The sequence below is a fragment of the Hesperophylax consimilis genome, chromosome 23, assembly GCF_061612785.1.
Source record: "Hesperophylax consimilis isolate HC1 chromosome 23, BYU_Hcon_1.0, whole genome shotgun sequence".
Lineage (NCBI taxonomy): Eukaryota > Metazoa > Arthropoda > Insecta > Trichoptera > Limnephilidae > Hesperophylax > Hesperophylax consimilis.
This window is the reverse complement of record NC_142858.1, coordinates 2,548,292-2,566,965: the sequence shown is the minus strand read 5'-3', so window position 1 is coordinate 2,566,965 and position 18,674 is coordinate 2,548,292. Positions and strand designations below refer to the sequence as shown.

At 34.1% G+C, this 18,674-nt stretch overlaps 2 protein-coding genes across 4 annotated transcripts in view; one reads left to right on the top strand and one right to left on the bottom strand.

Moving 5' to 3' along the window:
• The window catches only part of Mgat4a (alpha-1,3-mannosyl-glycoprotein 4-beta-N-acetylglucosaminyltransferase a), a 380,732-nt gene extending 373,308 nt beyond the window's left edge, over window positions 1-7,424 (top strand). For 2 of the 3 annotated variants that reach the window (XM_089646106.1, XM_089646107.1), the window contains 4 exons: window positions 555-662; window positions 2,898-3,094; window positions 3,983-4,226; window positions 4,617-7,424. In XM_089646106.1, the coding sequence (XP_089502232.1) occupies window positions 555-662; window positions 2,898-3,094; window positions 3,983-4,226; window positions 4,617-4,646 (579 nt within the window). In that variant the 3' untranslated portion in view covers window positions 4,647-7,424. Of the gene's footprint in view, window positions 1-554; window positions 663-2,897; window positions 3,095-3,982; window positions 4,227-4,616 lie in introns of those variants that run through there. The other variant, XM_089646108.1, reaches the window with a different exon arrangement.
• Window positions 7,425-13,595: 6,171 nt separating this feature from the next.
• Cyp303a1 (Probable cytochrome P450 303a1) lies at window positions 13,596-16,658 on the bottom strand. The gene is made up of 3 exons (XM_089645887.1): window positions 15,598-16,658; window positions 14,765-14,882; window positions 13,596-13,916 (listed from the first exon to the last, which is right to left on the bottom strand). The coding sequence occupies exons 1-3, from the start codon at window positions 16,656-16,658 to the stop codon at window positions 13,596-13,598; spliced, it is 1,500 nt and encodes a 499-aa protein (XP_089502013.1).
• Window positions 16,659-18,674: the final 2,016 nt, after the last annotated feature.

Sequence of the window (18,674 nt, the reverse complement as noted above, 5' to 3'; positions counted from 1 at the left end):
ACTGTATCGTATTTCTACTGCGGGGTATTGCCTAAATTACATCTGCCGAGGGCTCGGTCGAGACAATGAATTCGGCCGAGTGCTCGGCTGATGTAGTCAGTACAGCCAGTACTTAGCCTAGTAGCGGGCAAGTGATTCAGGCGATACATTCGATAGAAGCAAGACCCGATGACTCGGTCGAGTAAGTAACCCCTCTACCTGCATACTCAACTCGGTACTTCATGTTTGACATTTGTCGTTAAAGAGTATCTTGATTTTTCTCTTTTCCCTCCATGCTAAACCAAACTAACAGCACTAACTAACCTCAATGAAATGACTCGCGAGCTCTTGGCAGGTGTAATTCAGCCTTAAGAGGGAACAGAATGTTCCAAACTATTTTGAACCATTTTCGGTGTGAATAAATACATTCAAAAGTGCACTCTTTAAAATTATTATTTGTCTGTTCATATATTATACTACGCGACATTCTTATTTTAAATTATGTTTCCCATAAACCAATACAACACTATAATATATTTTTTGTAAATAACATTTTGTTTTTTTTTTACTTTCAGAAACAATGTAGAACGGATAAAGCCCAGGTGTGGGTGCACTATAAACCGTCTCTATTCCAACATATTGGTACTTATTCATCTCTAAAGGGAAAGATTCAGAGGTTGAAGGTATAATAAGTATTAATTCATTTATGTATAGAACTTTGGCGTTAATTGCATATTTGTTTCATAATAAATTCAACCACCTCTGTCACCAACTAAACCATTTTTGGCAGGAATTCTATTTTATTTGATGAAAATGTAGTTTACATTTAAAAATAATATTTAATTACAATTAAAAAAAATAGGGACACTCTTGTAGTACTGAATTGAGTTGTAGGCAGTTTGAAAAGCTGTCAGATGCTTTTAGGCCAAAAGCCTATCCTGCTACACCCCACGTGTTACCTTACCATCTGGTAAGGTAACATTTGGCTAGTCCTAAACCAAATGGCGCCTGGCACAAGTAAAATTTTAGGGCCCCTTGGCAAAAGCAACATACGCCTAGGTAGATGATTATTGTAATCAATCATATTCGGAATATTTGTATTTTTTTGTAGCACCGGTTTTATGAAAAATAATATCAAAGACAATGTTTTAGGAACAGTGGCGGCTCGTAACTTTTGGGTGTATTATATTTAAAAAAAAATAGCATTGTTGATAGGCATTTTTGAAATGGCATTGTTGTAGCCGAAAATGTTTTCGAAGATCAGTTTTTTGTCTGAAGATTTTTCAGGATATTTCAGTTCATTGCACTGCACCGATTTTTAGAAAATCTTCATTCAAAAAACTGTAACATTCAAAAGAAAAAGCATTTTCAAATACAATAACATCAATAATGCCATTTTTTAATATTAACACGTACACACAAAAGTACTAATAGTACACACAAAAGTCACAAGCCACAACTGTTTAGGAATATTAGGTTTTAGGTATTAACAGAGCCTTGGCAGTATGGCGCACGAGGGAACTGCTCCAATTGCACCCATGTATGGCCGGCTCTTACTACCAGTAGTCACTAATGCACTCAAAATCATATTGAAAAAAGTACATTTTATAGTGTGTTATGAGTTAAGAGTACGTCATTTTCCAAAAATTCGTTCAAGTTAAAATTTGTATAAGATCTTATAAGAATCGACAGGGATAATCTTAAAGGAAACCAAAAATAGTATTACATCCTTTGAAAGTATACATCCGCCTATAAGTATTGTGGTAAAACTATTTATTATTTGTTTTAAGTTTATTTCTTCTATTAGTGCCAAAATCAATTTTCCCAAAAGTGGTCACCGCCATTATATTTGCGATTTGCTAAACATTAGAATATTTCGGGACACAAGTCAGTGTACATTGATAAAATTGAATATTAAAGTTTTGTAAAGATATATGTTCGGTGTGGTGCAGTAGTTGTTCATCATTAATGTATTCTAAACATCTACCTAATGCAATGTATAGTTCTGAATGCACCTAGCAATGTTTGCAAATCAGCAACCTGAATGTTTTGACACGTGGCATCTGCTTTAGAAATCTATGGATTTGCTTAAAAATATCTTACCGAGCTGATAGCATGCAATAACTAATGGAAATACATCCACTGGCATGATAAAAGTATTTCAGCTTTATTATTTGTTCCAAGTCTATTTTCACAGCATCTGTATTCATTGTTAACATGTTAGGCCTCTAGAAGAACCTCACTAATATTCTTCTAGTGTTAAAAAGGGTTTTCTATTTTCTGTAAAACCTTTCTAGGCTTTTCGCCACCTTGTAAGTTGACTTTTATAAATATAATAATAATATTATCTGTTTCATGTCCGTCCCTCTGCTTGGGCACATTCAATTACCATAATAACAGCATATTATATTAAAACTATGCTCCGAGGAAGGAGCAACATGAAATTATGTCTTTTTTTTCGGAAACCAGTTAATATATAAATTAAAGGGTTAAGAGTTTCTTTATATGGGCAAAAGGCTATCTTTGAATGGAATCCTCAATCTGTTGCCACTATACAAGGTGTTAAGGGACATACTTGACTTACTTTTACCAATGATTCCCAACATTGTTTGGAGTAAAAAATGTTAATGAAATGTTGGTTTTTTTTTCAAATAAACTTTAACGCTACAAATTTAACTTTCACGCTTTTTATAACTGTATTAAATAGTACTGGAGTCTATTAACGTCAATCTTCAGTAAGTTCTAATACAATCACAATTTTGCAAGTTATATAAAATTTGGAATTAAAGAATGATTTCGGTAATAATTGAGACATGTTTTTATAAATTACCTTCTTATTATGTATATTGCTTGTGCTATAACTTATTTTATATTGGCATGTTAGATTTTTAGTTTTCAATTATAATTTTACTTTTTAGGATAAACACTTTGGTAAGGTTCCCCTTTTTTTCCCACACGAGAATCCACCATTGGGCTCTGTAATTTGCAATATCCAGGCTTACAAACAATACACGCCGAAAAGGGCCTACCAGGGAGACACTTACTTCTGGGGACTTCTACCACAACAAGGAGACCATCTGACATTTAATTTCCAAAATCCCATCATGCTTTCGAGGTATTTCATGTACACATCAATATCAAAACTTACTGATGCTTTACTTTATATGTATTATATGTTCTGTTTTTGTGTTCCAAACTGATGAAAAATGGAAATTGACTTGTGTCAGTTAAACCTTATTTCTTAATGCTTTTTAGCTTTAAAATATATTTGCCTTGCTTTTCAATGTTTATTGATTACACTTCTTGTAACATCATTTTCTGGCAAAGTAATTTAATGTTAAGATTTGATGTTATGATTGTTGTTTCGAATAATGCGAATAGTCCTTCATGACAATATAAATCTCTGCGACAATTGGTATAAAACTCTTTCAGTAAATATCTACATTTAAAATTAAAATATCTCATTTACATGCTAGATTATACCCATCATTGGATTGTATATATGTATTGTTTTGCACACCTTTTGAAAGGGAAAGTAGCTATCCATCTGTAGAGTGAACAGTGCATACACTAAGCATGTTGTTTCACATAATGAAGAGGTTAAAAACTTAATAGCCTTCTGCAATTTAGTAAATATATCATCTTTAAATTCTACTGCATCATAGCGACTGACTTGCATCCTATAAATAATACACAGTAAATAACATACGTATTAGGTAGAATCTCCATGTTTGTACTGCATACAAACTTTCCAAATATAACTATGTTATTTTGAAAGCAGTATTTTTTTAACTGCGGCGATTTTAATAATATTCAAATGTATGTTTTTGTGTAACCTTACAGTGTTAGCTGTTATTTGCGATATTTTTTCCTCACCTGTTAATCGCCTATCTACTTATAATTCTCTTTCAAGTGCGAAATGTGACTAAGATGTTGTTCAACAACTATAAGGTGAATTTTATTGACTGTCTGAAATGTTTTTATGTGAGAATTTGTTTTTTAGATATCTTCTGCGCAGTGGTAATTTGGAACATCTTTCGGACAAGTTTTATAACACCTCGGTTGAAGTACTACCCGTGAACAAACAGCCGACTCACCAGAACATAACTAGTGATGGTTTCGTGGTGGTCGGACGCTTCGACTCCCTGGGACTGGCGGAGGGCAATGTCGACCTCTCCCTTGGTAAGGTGTACGCTGTGAGGCTCAAGGTCCACAGCGAGAGTGAAAACTGGGTCATCCTGAGTGAGGTAAGTGTCGCCTTGTTCAGAATTTGAAACTGCATTCTTCGAAAATTTGAATTACTGCAATATTTCTTTCAAAATATTTAATAGAAATACACTTAAACTTAAGTGAAAAATTAAAATTACTTGCCTGTTTATTTAGCATGCCTAAGCTTTCCAATTATAGTCTGCTAGAAGGTATCTAAGGTACATAATGTCTTTGATGCCATCAGCTTCATTTATGTTACATAATAACAACTGACCAAATTGCACTTACGCTTACATTCATTATGGAATTAGGTGGATTCAAACTTGTAACATTGTGTTTTGGTTTGTGTGGTCCATCTGAAAATTTTAAGTTCAATGATTTATTACTAACCTAATGCACAAATTTAATATTTATGTATTTTTATACAGATTCATTTTGAAGAATTGAAGCAGAGCTGACCATTTGATTTGGGTACGATGGGAAAGTTGACTTTTCCTCACTCCAATGCCTTCCATCCCAGGATCTTTGAAGCTTTCCGACCCCACTCCAAATAAAGCTTGTCCAAAGTCATGAATCCTTAAGAATTTATGGTGTACTACAGAAAGTATCTCATATGCACGAGATAACCATTTATATATCATCTCAATGTTGTTCAGTATATTTAAATCATTTAAAATGACGTGGTTATCCATTGCATGCAAAATTTAAACCATTATTGGAATGATGAGTCAAGACTCGCGCGAGAAATGGAACTATTGCTCGTCTTATTTTACTGTACATTTATTCAGATTGGCTGTACATTTCTCATACACCAAAATCCTGCAGTATAAAGTGGAGATTGGATTCTTCAAAATTTAGGAATGTGAAGATTTGATAAGACTAATGCGTAGATTTTAAAAACTCATCTAAATTCACATAGCAGTCTGATTTTTGTCATGCCTTCCACACCTTCCATTTCTCATACTTTTCGAAATAATGTTAGATAATTTAACATCTTTGCAAATTTTATGTTAAATTCATTTTTTTGATTTGGAACCGTGATGTGATAATTATTATTATAAAAATATTGGTGGTTATAATTTTTTCTGAAAAAAAACTGTGGACCAAATTTATCATTTGTGTTACAAAACAAACAAAACATCAGACATGCTGTTTAAAATACAAGATAATTGTGTGCAAAATTTCGATCCAGAGATAGAATTAATACACAGCCACCATTTAAATAAGAATTATTGTTGGATTGTTACAACCTTCCAAGTGTTTGAAACTTTGGTTCGGTAACAGAAAAAGACTGTAAGTAGGTATACGTCAGGAATGGTTTTTGTAGTGCTGAATTTCCTTGTTTTAAAGAGCTGTAATTTTTTTATTTGTGGCTAGCGCCGTACACTTATTATGTTACATATGAAGTGAAATATGCCACTGATCGTCAGGAACCCAGCGAGTCCAAATGCTCTACCAGTTTCACACAGCATAGCATTAAATATAATATGTTATCAATGGATACACAATAAAAATAAGTAATCACCCTAGTTGGTCAACAGAGACAAATATTTCTGGAAAAGGGTGTTCTAGGATCGACGAAACGCATAATTTAACCCTTGGGACCTTCTAAGACCCAAACAGTCCCAAATGCCGTGCGCGCATTATACTCTCCTAAGACCATATTTGTCCCAGAATGACCGCACATTATTAAAATGCATATATCTCTCTTCCTCTCATCTGAAAATTAATTATGTCTTTTATGTCAGAAAGAGAACGAAATAGTGCTTGTTATTGTCTTTGAAAAAATGGAAGCTTGTAGAAGGTTCGATTCGTGCAAATCAACAACGTCTCAAGGGTTAAGAAGAACTTTACAACTGACTACAGCTCTTACTAATAGGAACAGCATCCCTAAATGTAGTCCCGCTACAAAAGTACTATTTCAAAACATTTAAAAAAAAATTGGGCTAAAAAAGGATTCTCTATTTCATCTTCGTGGACCAATTCAATCGCTATATTAAAACTAGATTGAGTATAATTAGCGTTGCAGAGTTCACCTTTTTCAATCGCCATCTCGTGGCATTGCTAATCCAGCTAAACAATGGAGCATCAACACATATATGTATATGTATGAGTGACAAGAAGTGAAGAGGGAATATTAACTAACTGGATATAACATAAATGTGGATGATTGAAACAGAACTGACAATCGTGGCATATTTTACTGAAGGTTGGCGCTAACCTGAGAGCTTGATTTTGAATATTTACTTTAGGATTTCATTAAATTGCAAAGTTTAACATTGTTATATGATATTTATAACCTTCAAATTATTATTCATACCTTATCAATGCGGGGCCATTCATTTGTCGGCTAAGCACCGCTATTGATTGGATGGCAACACGCCGGTGTCAACTGTTTTCAATTTTTTTAAAGTTCTTTGTTTAATGCAAGTGAGTGACATTCCTTTTCTTGTTTAGAATATTGTCTAAATCGTTGTTCAAATATTGATACAAAGAATGTTTATTTATTAATTGGTCAGACATTATAGTCACAAACTTGAGTTTTTATTTTCCGCTTTATAAAAATGTACATATATGATATGTAATTAGTTTTTAAGAGAATGTGCTATCAACTGTTATTCCTGCTGTTTAAAAGTTATTATTCTATTAATCTATGATTATAATATTATCGCAAGTTTAAATTATTATTTCGTAATTGTGTAACAATTAAGAAAAGAAAACCTAGTTTTGTTAACTTCATCATTGTATACCTAATGTACTGTGTTTTGTTTAAGTACCTCCTTGTTATTGTGATGAACGCACAATATCCCTTCTTTTCACCCAGTTCCTATTTAAAGCCTCCGTCTATTGATTGTTGGCTATATTTTTATCTCTAAATAAATGTATGTATCATTTCTAAGCTAGGTTATTAAATAAATTGTGTTAATATATTTAATTTCACTAATGTAACTTATAAGTTACATTTTCATTATAAATTTGCACTATTTTATTCAAACATTTTATAACTTAATAACAACAACATATATTTTTGTTGCAACTATTTAAACTTAATTATATCATAACTATTAAGATTTTTTATGTAATAATATTACGTATGTGTGAATATCTAAAAAAATGATTAAATAATCTACAACGTACTTTAAAACTCCTACCAAATTATAATACAATGTAAAATATATTATTGATAAAATTGGCAGCGTAACAAATTTATAAATGTAATTTTAATAAATGTGTATAAATATGTAGTTATAATCCCCTGTATGTTCACTGTGATATTTAAAAAAAAAAACATAATATTAAATGTCGACTGAATAAATATTTGAATTTCAGCTCAAATGAAACATAAAATTTTGTCATTTGAAATAGTTTTTTTGGTCGTAACCCTTAAAAAAATGTTCACCAGCGGTGGAAAATATTACAAACAAATTTTTTGTTATCGATGTCGTAATTTAAACTTCATGTCGTTTTGCTTAACACAAAATTCGGTAAGCACAAATTAAAAGTATTGTCCATTTCGTGTTAACTTGGAAGCTCTAACTGTTCAATGTGTTGATTCTTAATAAATATATCACTTGCATGTATTTAATTATTTGACATTAATTTATGTGATTCTTAAAATGAAAACATGATATATTATGAACCTGCCTTATCCCATTATTAATAAACTTCTTTGTTTCACTCTATATAACACAAATATTTTGGAAAAAATTACTTGTGTATGCTCCCTATAATATATTTTTTTAAATCAGTTCTTGGTCAAATTCCATATTTCCTTTGACATAAAACATAACAATGATATGATAACTAATAATTATGAAAATTACAATTAAAATTCTTCGATTGCCAAAATGTGTTTTCCCTGTAAAGCAAATTTTATTGAACATTTCAGCGAAAGCTCTTCCTAATAACTTCAAAAAGCCTCTTTCAACTTATTTTAAAATGATATACAATTATGTACTTTTCTTAAGGCCACAGCATTTTTTCTATAAAATATATAATAATTTATATATCTTATTGTATGACTTTATATTTTCACAATCTGTATATATTTTTTGGATAAAGCTAACTATGTTTAATCAATCCCAATGTAATTTTTGAATAACGAATATATTTTTGTTTTAAAAGATTGCCAATGTAAGTAAGCAGTGTAAGTACATGCTTTTAATATTTTTAATTATAATTAGGCAAACAAACTTTATTATCTTGGAGGTCTAGCACGGACGATCGATATAGCCCTATGTCAATATGAAATTGACGAACTACATCGTCTATGGTCAGTTAGCGGAATTTGTGGGCACGGATGACAAAAGCCACTACTTTTAGCACGGCCAGGATAAGCTGTCATTGCACAACCTTTTTGCATAATGTCATTTGTTACGTAAAATAAATGGCTTATTAATGAATGGGGGTCAACTAACTAAGCTCTTAGAACTGAAAGAAATCGTATATACGATTCATAGACTTAATTAATTCTAAGACGCGGTGAATTGATTCTGTTCCAGCTTCGAGACACAAAATTTCTTATGACCTGAAGTAATTAACTCCCTTTTTAGTGTCAAAAAGAACATGCGGACTGCCAATGTTTAATTTAAGTTGATATTTCAATCGGATATTGTCAATTTACTAGTATTTTTAACTTTTAAATAGCCGTCTCACGTTTGGGAATGTCAATTCACAGAGAGATGCGCCAGTGTTGCCAGGTATATCGATTTCAGATTTGTTGCATTATCAACAATGGTCTGGGTATCAATAGTGCAACCGTGCTGGGGAATTTGGTATAAAATCATTAGTAGTTACTCCTATCAATCCAATATTGTAAAGTTATCAATTTCACCGTGTTAGACCCCTGGTGATGAATTATTTTTGTTAGCTGGTGTAAAGTTTTTTTGAGATAAAAAGCAACAATTTAACGCTTTTGTGTCTTTCAGCCATAATCATGATTTGCCATAAGAAGTGAAAAAGATTCAATACCATCCAAGAAAAATTGAGAAAATTGCAGGAACAATTAATTCAGAATAGTTTTGCGGATTGTGATGGTGAGATTCACCAAGAGATGGCAGTAATGTTCTCAATTTTGTATTAATTTCTTACTTTCTTAGCTTATTGCCATTTTTGTCAGATTACACATTCTTGGAGTAATTTTTATTTATTTATTTTTATGGCAGATTAGTCCTTTCCGTGTAGGCACAATTTTGATGCTTATTAATAATATATTATAAATGTTATACGCTATAATGTAAATTGATGTTTGACGTTTACTACATTCTTTATTAAATTGTATTTTACCATTAAAATGGTTGCTAGTCAGTGTACTTATATAAATATATAATATGTATTTTTTTTAAGTGGCAACTTTCTGAACAAAATACATGGAAGGTGTATTTTCAATTATTAGATTTCAGGAAATGTTAACTTTTTATTATTAATTTGTTGCACATTCGCTGTAAAAAAAAAATTTGTTAAAAATATTATTAGTAGTATTAGTATCCATTTGAAATAAACCCATTTAATATTGATGTCAAACTCCATACATGTACTTACCACCCAAATAAAATATACAAATAAATGTGTTGTTTTATTTTATGATTTACTGGTAAATTTAAAACTGTCATTTTTCAAACCATTAAGGTGTCTGTACAATTTACAATAAAGGTGAAGCGGAAGCCACAATTCTCATACAATCTGTTTGCATACCCTCGAAAACAACCAATATTATTTTTAGTACTGAAAAATAATATAAAAATGAGATTGGCACAAATACCTTATTCATTGTTATATCACTTATAATATTAGCAAATGTATTTATTTTTCATCCCATTGCGGATGTTAGTGAGTGGTAGCTGAAAACACGCACCCTGCAACATAGGTAGGTGCTCCCGGCTTATGTGTATTAGAATTTAGAATGAGACAAACTCGTGTGTGAGCGGTTTCGATACAGCACCTATATAGCAGATACTTACAGCATATTTCCATTGTATGCCAAAGTAGTTATGTAAATATGTTTGTCATAAAAAGGTCAAAAGATTGAACAAAATGATTTGTGATTCTGGTAAAATATTCATTTGGCTTTTTTATAAATGTCCAAATATTGACAAGGTTGCTAGGCTATTATATTATGTATTGTTATGAAAAAAGTTCATAAATCGAGCTAGGTACCCACCTAGGACAGATATTATCTGTCTACCACCTTGCACATGCAGAAAAGCATAGTGGGTCAAAAATGTGTATATTCTTGGTATACCTTGTATTGTAGGTAATAGGCATTAAAATCGGTTGACAAACGGAGTCTAGAAACATTCTATTTCAAGCAAAAAACTGGTTTTTATTTATTTTCTAAATAATTTTATAAGAAAGCAAAAAAGTTAACCAAGTTAAACTGTCACAAATAATTTTAGCTATAATAATGTATTTTTTTATAGTTGTTTTCTTTAAGCCTTCATACATTTATATTGAAAAAACATTTTTTAGTAGTTTACATTTATATTTTTTATTTAGTAATTTATTTTTTATTTGTATTCTACTCAAGCGAAGCGATAGGAAAACCTTCAATTTATCTAAAGCATATTTTTTGGTATTCATAATGTTCACCAATTCGTTATAAAGATTAATCAAATTAGTCATTTAGCATTAAGCTTCGCCTTAAAATGAAACATTCGAAATCAGGCCACTAACCATAGCTTTCCTTATGGAGATGGCAATAAGGTTGAAATTCTCATTTAAGGCAATGCACCACGCCATTTATCATTTGGAATATGGTCGCTAACAATAACACTCCTTATGTAGATGGCGATGAGGTTTATTTCCGCTTCACACCAGCCGCTGGTTTTGACTTCTGGGAGAAAAAAAAATTGCCAAAAAGCGGGTTTTATTTTATTTTGCAAAGTTCAGGCACAAATATTAAAAAAAAATTACAGTAATTTTCTAAACAACTTTTATAATAAAACCGTATCCGAGAAGTAAGTAGGATTCTGCACTTTTAAGCGGTGTTTTTTTAGGCTTTATAATTTTTTTTTCTGGGTTTACAATAAAAAGTGGGTGTGTCAAGCCTACGCAAGACAGAAGTGAAACTTCTAGTATTCCTCTCTCTCTATTTTCAAATTTAATTTATTCCTCTCTCTCTATTTTCAAATTAACCGTATGAACCACAATCAATTACGTATTTCACTCGTATTACACTCACGACGCAGTATACTAACCAAGCAGCTGATGCTTGGCGTGGCGCAGTTCGCTGGTGTCTGAGAGAGAGGAAAGAAGAGAAGAGAGAGAACGTTCGTGAGCGGCTCCCCCACCTCAACAAGCGCATATGGTGAGAGAGGGACAGTGAACGGTGAGCGGTGGTGGGGGTACCCGCATTTTCGTGTCGATCCTGACTCGGTTTTACTCCGTCCCCGAATCCATTACGCGCCTAAAGAAGTTTCACTTCAAAAAGGATTATCAAAATAAGCTTTATTATTTCAAATGCCAAGATGTGTTCTATTGGCAGTATTTAATTTAAGAATTTTGAATATTTCTAAGTGGTCAAATTTTCAAACCAAAACACATGATTTCATTGCCTTAAAGATTTTTTTTGAATACATGGATATACAAATAAGTTTGCCAGTTTCATTTTACACCAAAAAATTTGCTAAATACAGCAAATTCTTTCAACGGAGATACTAACATTTTAGTATGCACTTCACCTAATGAGGGTGTACAGTGGAAACATTTAAAACAAAACGTTAAAATAAATAAAGTCTTCATGTTTTTTATTGAAAATATCTAAAGAAGCTAGCTATATGATATCTTCAATAATATTAATTTTAATTTAACATTGCATTCTTGTTTGATTTTAGGTAACAGAAAAAATACACCACACAAAACTCCTAGATTAAACATTAACAACATTATAATAATATCTTTAACTGAAATAGCTTCGGAACAGGTACTTATTTTCACCAGATGAAGTTGCTTCAAAAACAACGTATTGTACCTAATTTATCAGTCAATGCCTGTTGTCGACTTTTATATTATTATTTTATTCCTTATACGATTAACAATTTCTAATTATCACTAATAATATTTATCTAAAATTTCATATTTAAAATTTTGATCTTAATTTAAAACTGAGCATGGGTTAATTTCAAAATAAACATTATGGCATTCAAACGGAATTCAAAATATGACATTTTAACTAAAGCGTTACAGGAAAATGACCTAGCCTTATAATTTATAATGATAATATCTGAAAATATCTTACTTATCTTGCTCGTGCTTTACGCAGAAGTTTTCGAAATAAGACATTCCTCTTGTTTTGATGATCCAGTGTGTAAAATTTCATCAATCTATCAGATTTAATGAAATCTCTTTCAAACTACGCTGGCTTACACTAGCCAAACAATAACGGTGAATGGTGATCAGAACTCAAACATTGACCTCAGCGTGTCTCAGGCTATGCTCCTATAGCTGGCGACCCACTTCTTAAAGGTACTCTGGCCTACAAGGACCTATCAGGCCTGAAAGAAAACGAATTGAGACTTCCCAACACCTCCAGAAATTGTTCTAGCGTATTCACTTCTGTGAATCTACTTTACTGTCTCTAAATGGGAAAAGTAATTGCATCCCATATCACGATGCTAACGCAAAAATGTGTCATGTAGGTTTCGTCCAATGAAGCTCATCTCCCACGTGCTGTAAGACCTACACTTCACCTCTTAGAATCTGAAAATTATTATTGTATAAAAGTTAAACAAATGCTGCCCGCCCATTTATATTTATAAATATCCATAATATGATAGATGGAGACAATATATGGATGGGATCTATTATGATGGAACACATTAACATGTTCCCAATGTAGATTTTTCTACAGCGCCCCCCCCCCACCCCTGTTTCAAAATTTTACTTGCTATTATTATCGTTCGGAAAGTCAGATTCGTCAGAAAAAAAATATAATGAACTCTTTTGAAATTTATATTAGATAGTACTCAAGTACTACTGTACTATGATCTTTAATATCGACTGCAATAAATGAGTTCCTATCTATGGTAGTCAAGTGGGCTCCGAACTCAATTAGGCTTGAACATTGAAGAGATTTACCTATAAAAGTATGTTGTGGACTTGTCCATGTGCCGAAAGTGATGAAAATTCAATTTTATCTTGCTTTCAAATGTCGACATTGTTTCTTGAACAGATAATCAATTCCATTGGTCCCTTAGGGGTGGACAGGTTTTATGCAAATTGGCGACATCAGTTTTTCTTTCAAATCGTTATCTATAGATAAAGTGACCATCAGTTCAGTGGCATTGGAGCTATTGTTGTATATTTAAATTATATCTCGATGCTTGGATTTCCACTCAATTTCGAGAGTAAGTTTGGCAACTACTGACATTTATATTCATAAATATAATAATATTATTAAATTTTTAGTTTCAATGTCTCGGGATGACGAGCGCATTGAAGGGTGCCACGGCGGGGGTGGCCCCTTCGATGTGGTCGACGGAAGGCATCGGCTGCCCCGGTGGTACCATGAAGTCGAAGTTCTGCAGCAAGGTGACTATGAACATGAAGATGTTGGACCTTGCCAGAGATTCCCCCATGCATCGGTGTTTACCCATGCCGAAAGGAATGTACGTTTCCGGAATGGACACTTTACCGTCGACCAAGAATCTCTCCGGTCGGAACTCATGGGCGTTCTCGAAGATGTTATCGTTCATGAGGATGCTGTAGAAATTTGGTATCACCATGGCGTCCTGCAATTAAGTAATATTTAAACATCAAGGTTGTTAAATTTAAGTCTTGGTATCTACTCACAACCATTCCCTTTTTATTCACCTTGTTTTCTAGCCAAAACAGACCGGTCAGGCGATGTATAATGAAAATTCCTGAGGTTTGATGATCGATGGAACCAAAGCTATTTACCTTCATTGATTTGTCACAACAATCATTTGTCATGCCAATGATTAAAAATGAAATGGATCAGTCACATATAAAATGCCACACCATTAGCGCGACCAAACTATCTTGACAATATGTAGAGGTTATATTGGGAAGGAGATGGGGGAAGTACCTGGCTATTCGGATGTGGTCACTGAACATGGACAAAGCCATTTCAAGAAACGTTTCAATTCTGAATAGTGGTCTTAGACCAAGGCGATACTGAGAGTATCTATAGAATAAAAATAGTAAATTGTGAAATAACACAAATTAATCATATAAAATTTACTTGCGCACGATGGCCTTATCGCTGGACCACGGAGGCCGTCAAAGGTGCAAAGAAAGGAAAGGCAAACCGTTCATGTAAGATATAATCAACTGTGCATGGAACTTCTGTTAATAAACAACTAATACTTTAATTCTAACTATTGTAATCAACAACTGTTCTGGAAAAAATTGACTGATTCCTGGAAAATTACAATTTATTGATAAGTTTCCTATGCATCACAAGTCAAACGCGAATAATTTTCTAATACTTGGTTTTTTTGGAATAACAGTTTCCACGCAGGGTCAGACAATCGCAGAATTCACGTCAATCCTGGCATATACTCATTGCTTCATCCACATGCATACGACTTTAACATCTTATTTATTTTCGGTTTACCTTTGGTATTGTGAATCCACACAGCTTGGTGTCCTTCAGGGCGCGGTGTGGAATCCCAAAACACCTTCCCATAAAGTGGCGAATCGATTCAAGTACCAACGCCTCGTTATATGGCATACTGAAAATAGAATTATAAGCATTATTTACAAGGAGTTAGGTTTGGTTAAAAAATATAACGATCTGGTTAGAAACTCAAAATACCATTAATAATTAGTTTTTTTTAATTTGCTTTTAAAAATTATTCATTTTTCTATAGAAATGTAAATTAATGCTTCAATTCCATTTTTGCATTAGGCTTCAAAGAAATCGTCAGATATAATTTTTTCTTCAAAATAGGAAATTATTATATGGTACGCCAAAATTCCGTGGTGTGGGGGAGACATTTAATATATAAATAAATATAATAATAAAAACTTAATTCATCAATAAGACACAAAAACCCAAATTTCTCTATTTTCTAAACAACAAATGCGTAGTAATTATATTTACAAAAGGATAACATATTTTAATGGTCTTCCCCAAGACTAAAAAAATAACAGAAAAGACAAAAGTTTAGATTATTTTTTAAAAACATAATAATATATAACATCGTTTAAAAAATGCCGTAACTGTATTTCTAATCATATATAATCACATGAAATAAACATATACCATCGTGGACTTTTCTGTAGGCCTTATCAAGATATTCAATTCTGTAAAAAATACTTTGTTAATCTCATAAGGTGTTAGCAATGAAAGCGAAGCAAATATATTTTTTTACGACTTGATTAATAAACATCGACTTTTCTCTATATGAATATATACATATATATATTAAACAGGTAGGTACTCACTTTAGTCTATCATCCAAACAAGGAAGTCTTTCTTTTCCAATGACGGAATCGATTTCATGCTGCGCTTTTTTCTGTATGCCTTGCTCTCGCACAAGGTACAAGAAAGCGAAGCCCAAAGTTTTACTGGTAGTTTCTGAGCCAGCCATGAACATGTCCATGCACACGGCCAACAATTGGGACTCACTGAAGCTGCTTTTCTTATCCGAGTTCTTGAGCATCCTCAAATACGCGTCCATGAAATCTCTGTCTTCGTTTTCAATCCTAAACACTTTATGGTGCTTATCCAATTCTGTTCGCATGAACTTCAGAATTCTTGTGTGAATTTGGACAAACTGCTTGTAACCTGAAAATTCTGGGGCTATGAATCTCAAAATGGGAAACTGGCTGAATAAAGTTCCGACCATGTCGACGTTCGAGAATAGTTCGAAAAGTAACTCTTGCAACTGCTTTAACTCGGTATCGTCGCTGCTGTACCTGATGCCAGCCATCATGGACCATAGGGTGTTTATCACGTACACATTGAAAGCGTCGTTCATTTGCACGAGAGCTGAGTTGCCGTTTTGTCCTTTGACCCGAGCTAACATGTCTGCGAGGAGGTGCTCGGCTTCGTTTTGGACAAGGTCAACCATGCCTCGCCTGCCAAATCCGAATTCTTTAAGATGCCGGACTATAAAGCGTCTCTGTTCCTTCCAGAGATTTCCGTCTGTAAGGACGATTCCACGGCGCTTGCCCCACGTGCGGGTCTCGTAGAAGAGTCCCTGCGGGCGACCGTCAATGTCCTCATTGAGCAACATCTCGCGCACGGAGTCTAGGCCGCAGGGGATGATGATGCGGTCCTTGCCCACGCGCAGTCCCAGCACGCCGTGCGTGCAGTATTGCTGGTTGAGCATGTGCGCCGCCTTGAAGAGGTATCCCGTCTGCTTGCGCGCGCGCGACAGGGCCAGCGCGCTGCCCAGCACTGGCAGCCAGCTCGGGCCCGGCGGGAAGCAGGCGGGCTTGCAGATGTCCAGATATACGATCAGACACACTATCAGCACGAACAATGCCAAGGCTAGCCACATCCTGAAACACACACATTCATTGTTATACCAAATGGTTGGCTTGATCATTTTACTAATACGGTTTGTTAGGTACGTAGATACATGTGTTCGCCAATTTTAATCAATGTGTTATGTGATATTAAGTTTAGTTAATAATTTATTACATAACATTTTATTTCCTAAACAGTAGCAGTGCCTGAAATCTCTGATACTTAGAAACTAATATCGATCTGACGTAGCAAAGAGCTTACTACTCTACGGAGGACATCGCTGATCGGTTAGAAAATGAATAGAGTTATTTCCACCACTTACGGAATAAAATCGAACATTATTATTTTATTGATTGTCGTTAGGTTCGCAATCTCTCTTATAAATATTATGCACTGTGGGCTTGATAAGTGCATTCGAAGCGCAGTAATATCTCATTACAGGTTATGCAAGTGAAAGTTTCTTCTCGGGAACATTGATATTGCATAAAGTACAAAGAAATATTACGTCAATAAATTGTGAATTATATAATTTTATTTGGTCCCTACGCTAAATATAGTTTATAGTAAAATTTCCTTATCGATATTAAGGGGGTCGTGTGTTATGTAGGGGTTTTTGAAGCACCTTGTTTTGCAATTACTGTATAAACATTTAAAACAGTAACGGCCTAAGGATTTAATAAAATTTACATTTCGTGAGATTTCCATTCCACGTATGATGTGGCGGTTTCCGTCACGAGATTTCCATTTCATGTATCAGGTGGCGGTTTCCGTCATGAGATTTTCATTTCATCTATGCCGTGTCGGTTTCCGTCATGAAATTTCCATTGCATGTTTGCGGTGGCGGTTTCCGTCATGAGATTTTCATTTTATCTATGCCGTGTCAGTTTCCGTCATGAGATTCAGATTTAATGTATGCCGTGTCGATTTCCAACATGTGATTTCCATTTCATGTATGCGGTGGCGGTATCCGTGCTGAGATTTCCATTTCATGTAAACTGTGTCGGTTTCCGTTATGATTTTACATTTCATGTTCGGTGTCGGTTTCCGTCATGAGATTTACTTTTAATGTATGCCTTGTCGGTTTCAGCTAGGAGATTTCCATTTCATGTATGCGGTGGCGGTTTCCGTCACGACATTTCCATTTCATGTATGCGGTAGCGGTTTCCGTCATGAGATTTACTTTTAATGTATGCCTTGTCGGTTTCAGTTAGGAGATTTCCATTTCATGTATGCGGTTGCGGTTTCCGTCACGACATTTCCATTAAATGTATGCGGTAGCGGTTTCCGTCATGAGATTTACTTTTAATGTATGCCTTGTCAGTTTCAGTTAGGAGATTTCCATTTCATGTATGCGGCGGCGGTTTCCGTCACGACATTTCCATTTCATATATGCGGTAGCGGTTTCCGTCATGAGATTTACTTTTAATGTACGCCTTGTCGGTTTCAGTTAGGAGATTTCCATTTCATGTATGCGGTGGCGGTTTCCGTCACGACATTTCCATTTCATGTATGCGGTCGCGGTTTCCGTCATGAGATTTACTTTTAATGTATGCCTTGTCGGTTTCAGTTAGGAGATTTCAATTTCATGTATGCGGTGGCGGTTTCCGTCACGACATTTCCATTTCATGTATGCGGTAGCGGTTTCCGTCATGAGATTTACTTTTAATGTTTGCCTTGTCGGTTTCAGTAAGGAGATTTCAATTTCATGTATGCGGTGGCGGTTTCCGTCACGACATTTCCATTTCATGTATGCGGTAGCGGTTTCCGTCATGAGATTTGCTTTTAATGTATGCCTTGTCGGTTTCAGATAGGAGATTTCAATTTCATGTATGCGGTGGCGGTTTCCGTCACGACATTTCCATTTCATGTATGCGGTTGCGGTTTCCGTCACGACATTTCCATTTCATGTATGCGGTAGCGGTTTCCGTCGTGAGATTTACTTTTAATGTATGCCTTGTCGGTTTCGGTTAGGAGATTTCCATTTCATGTATGCGGTGGTGGTTTCCGTCACGAAATTTCCATTTCATGTATGCGGTAGCGGTTTACG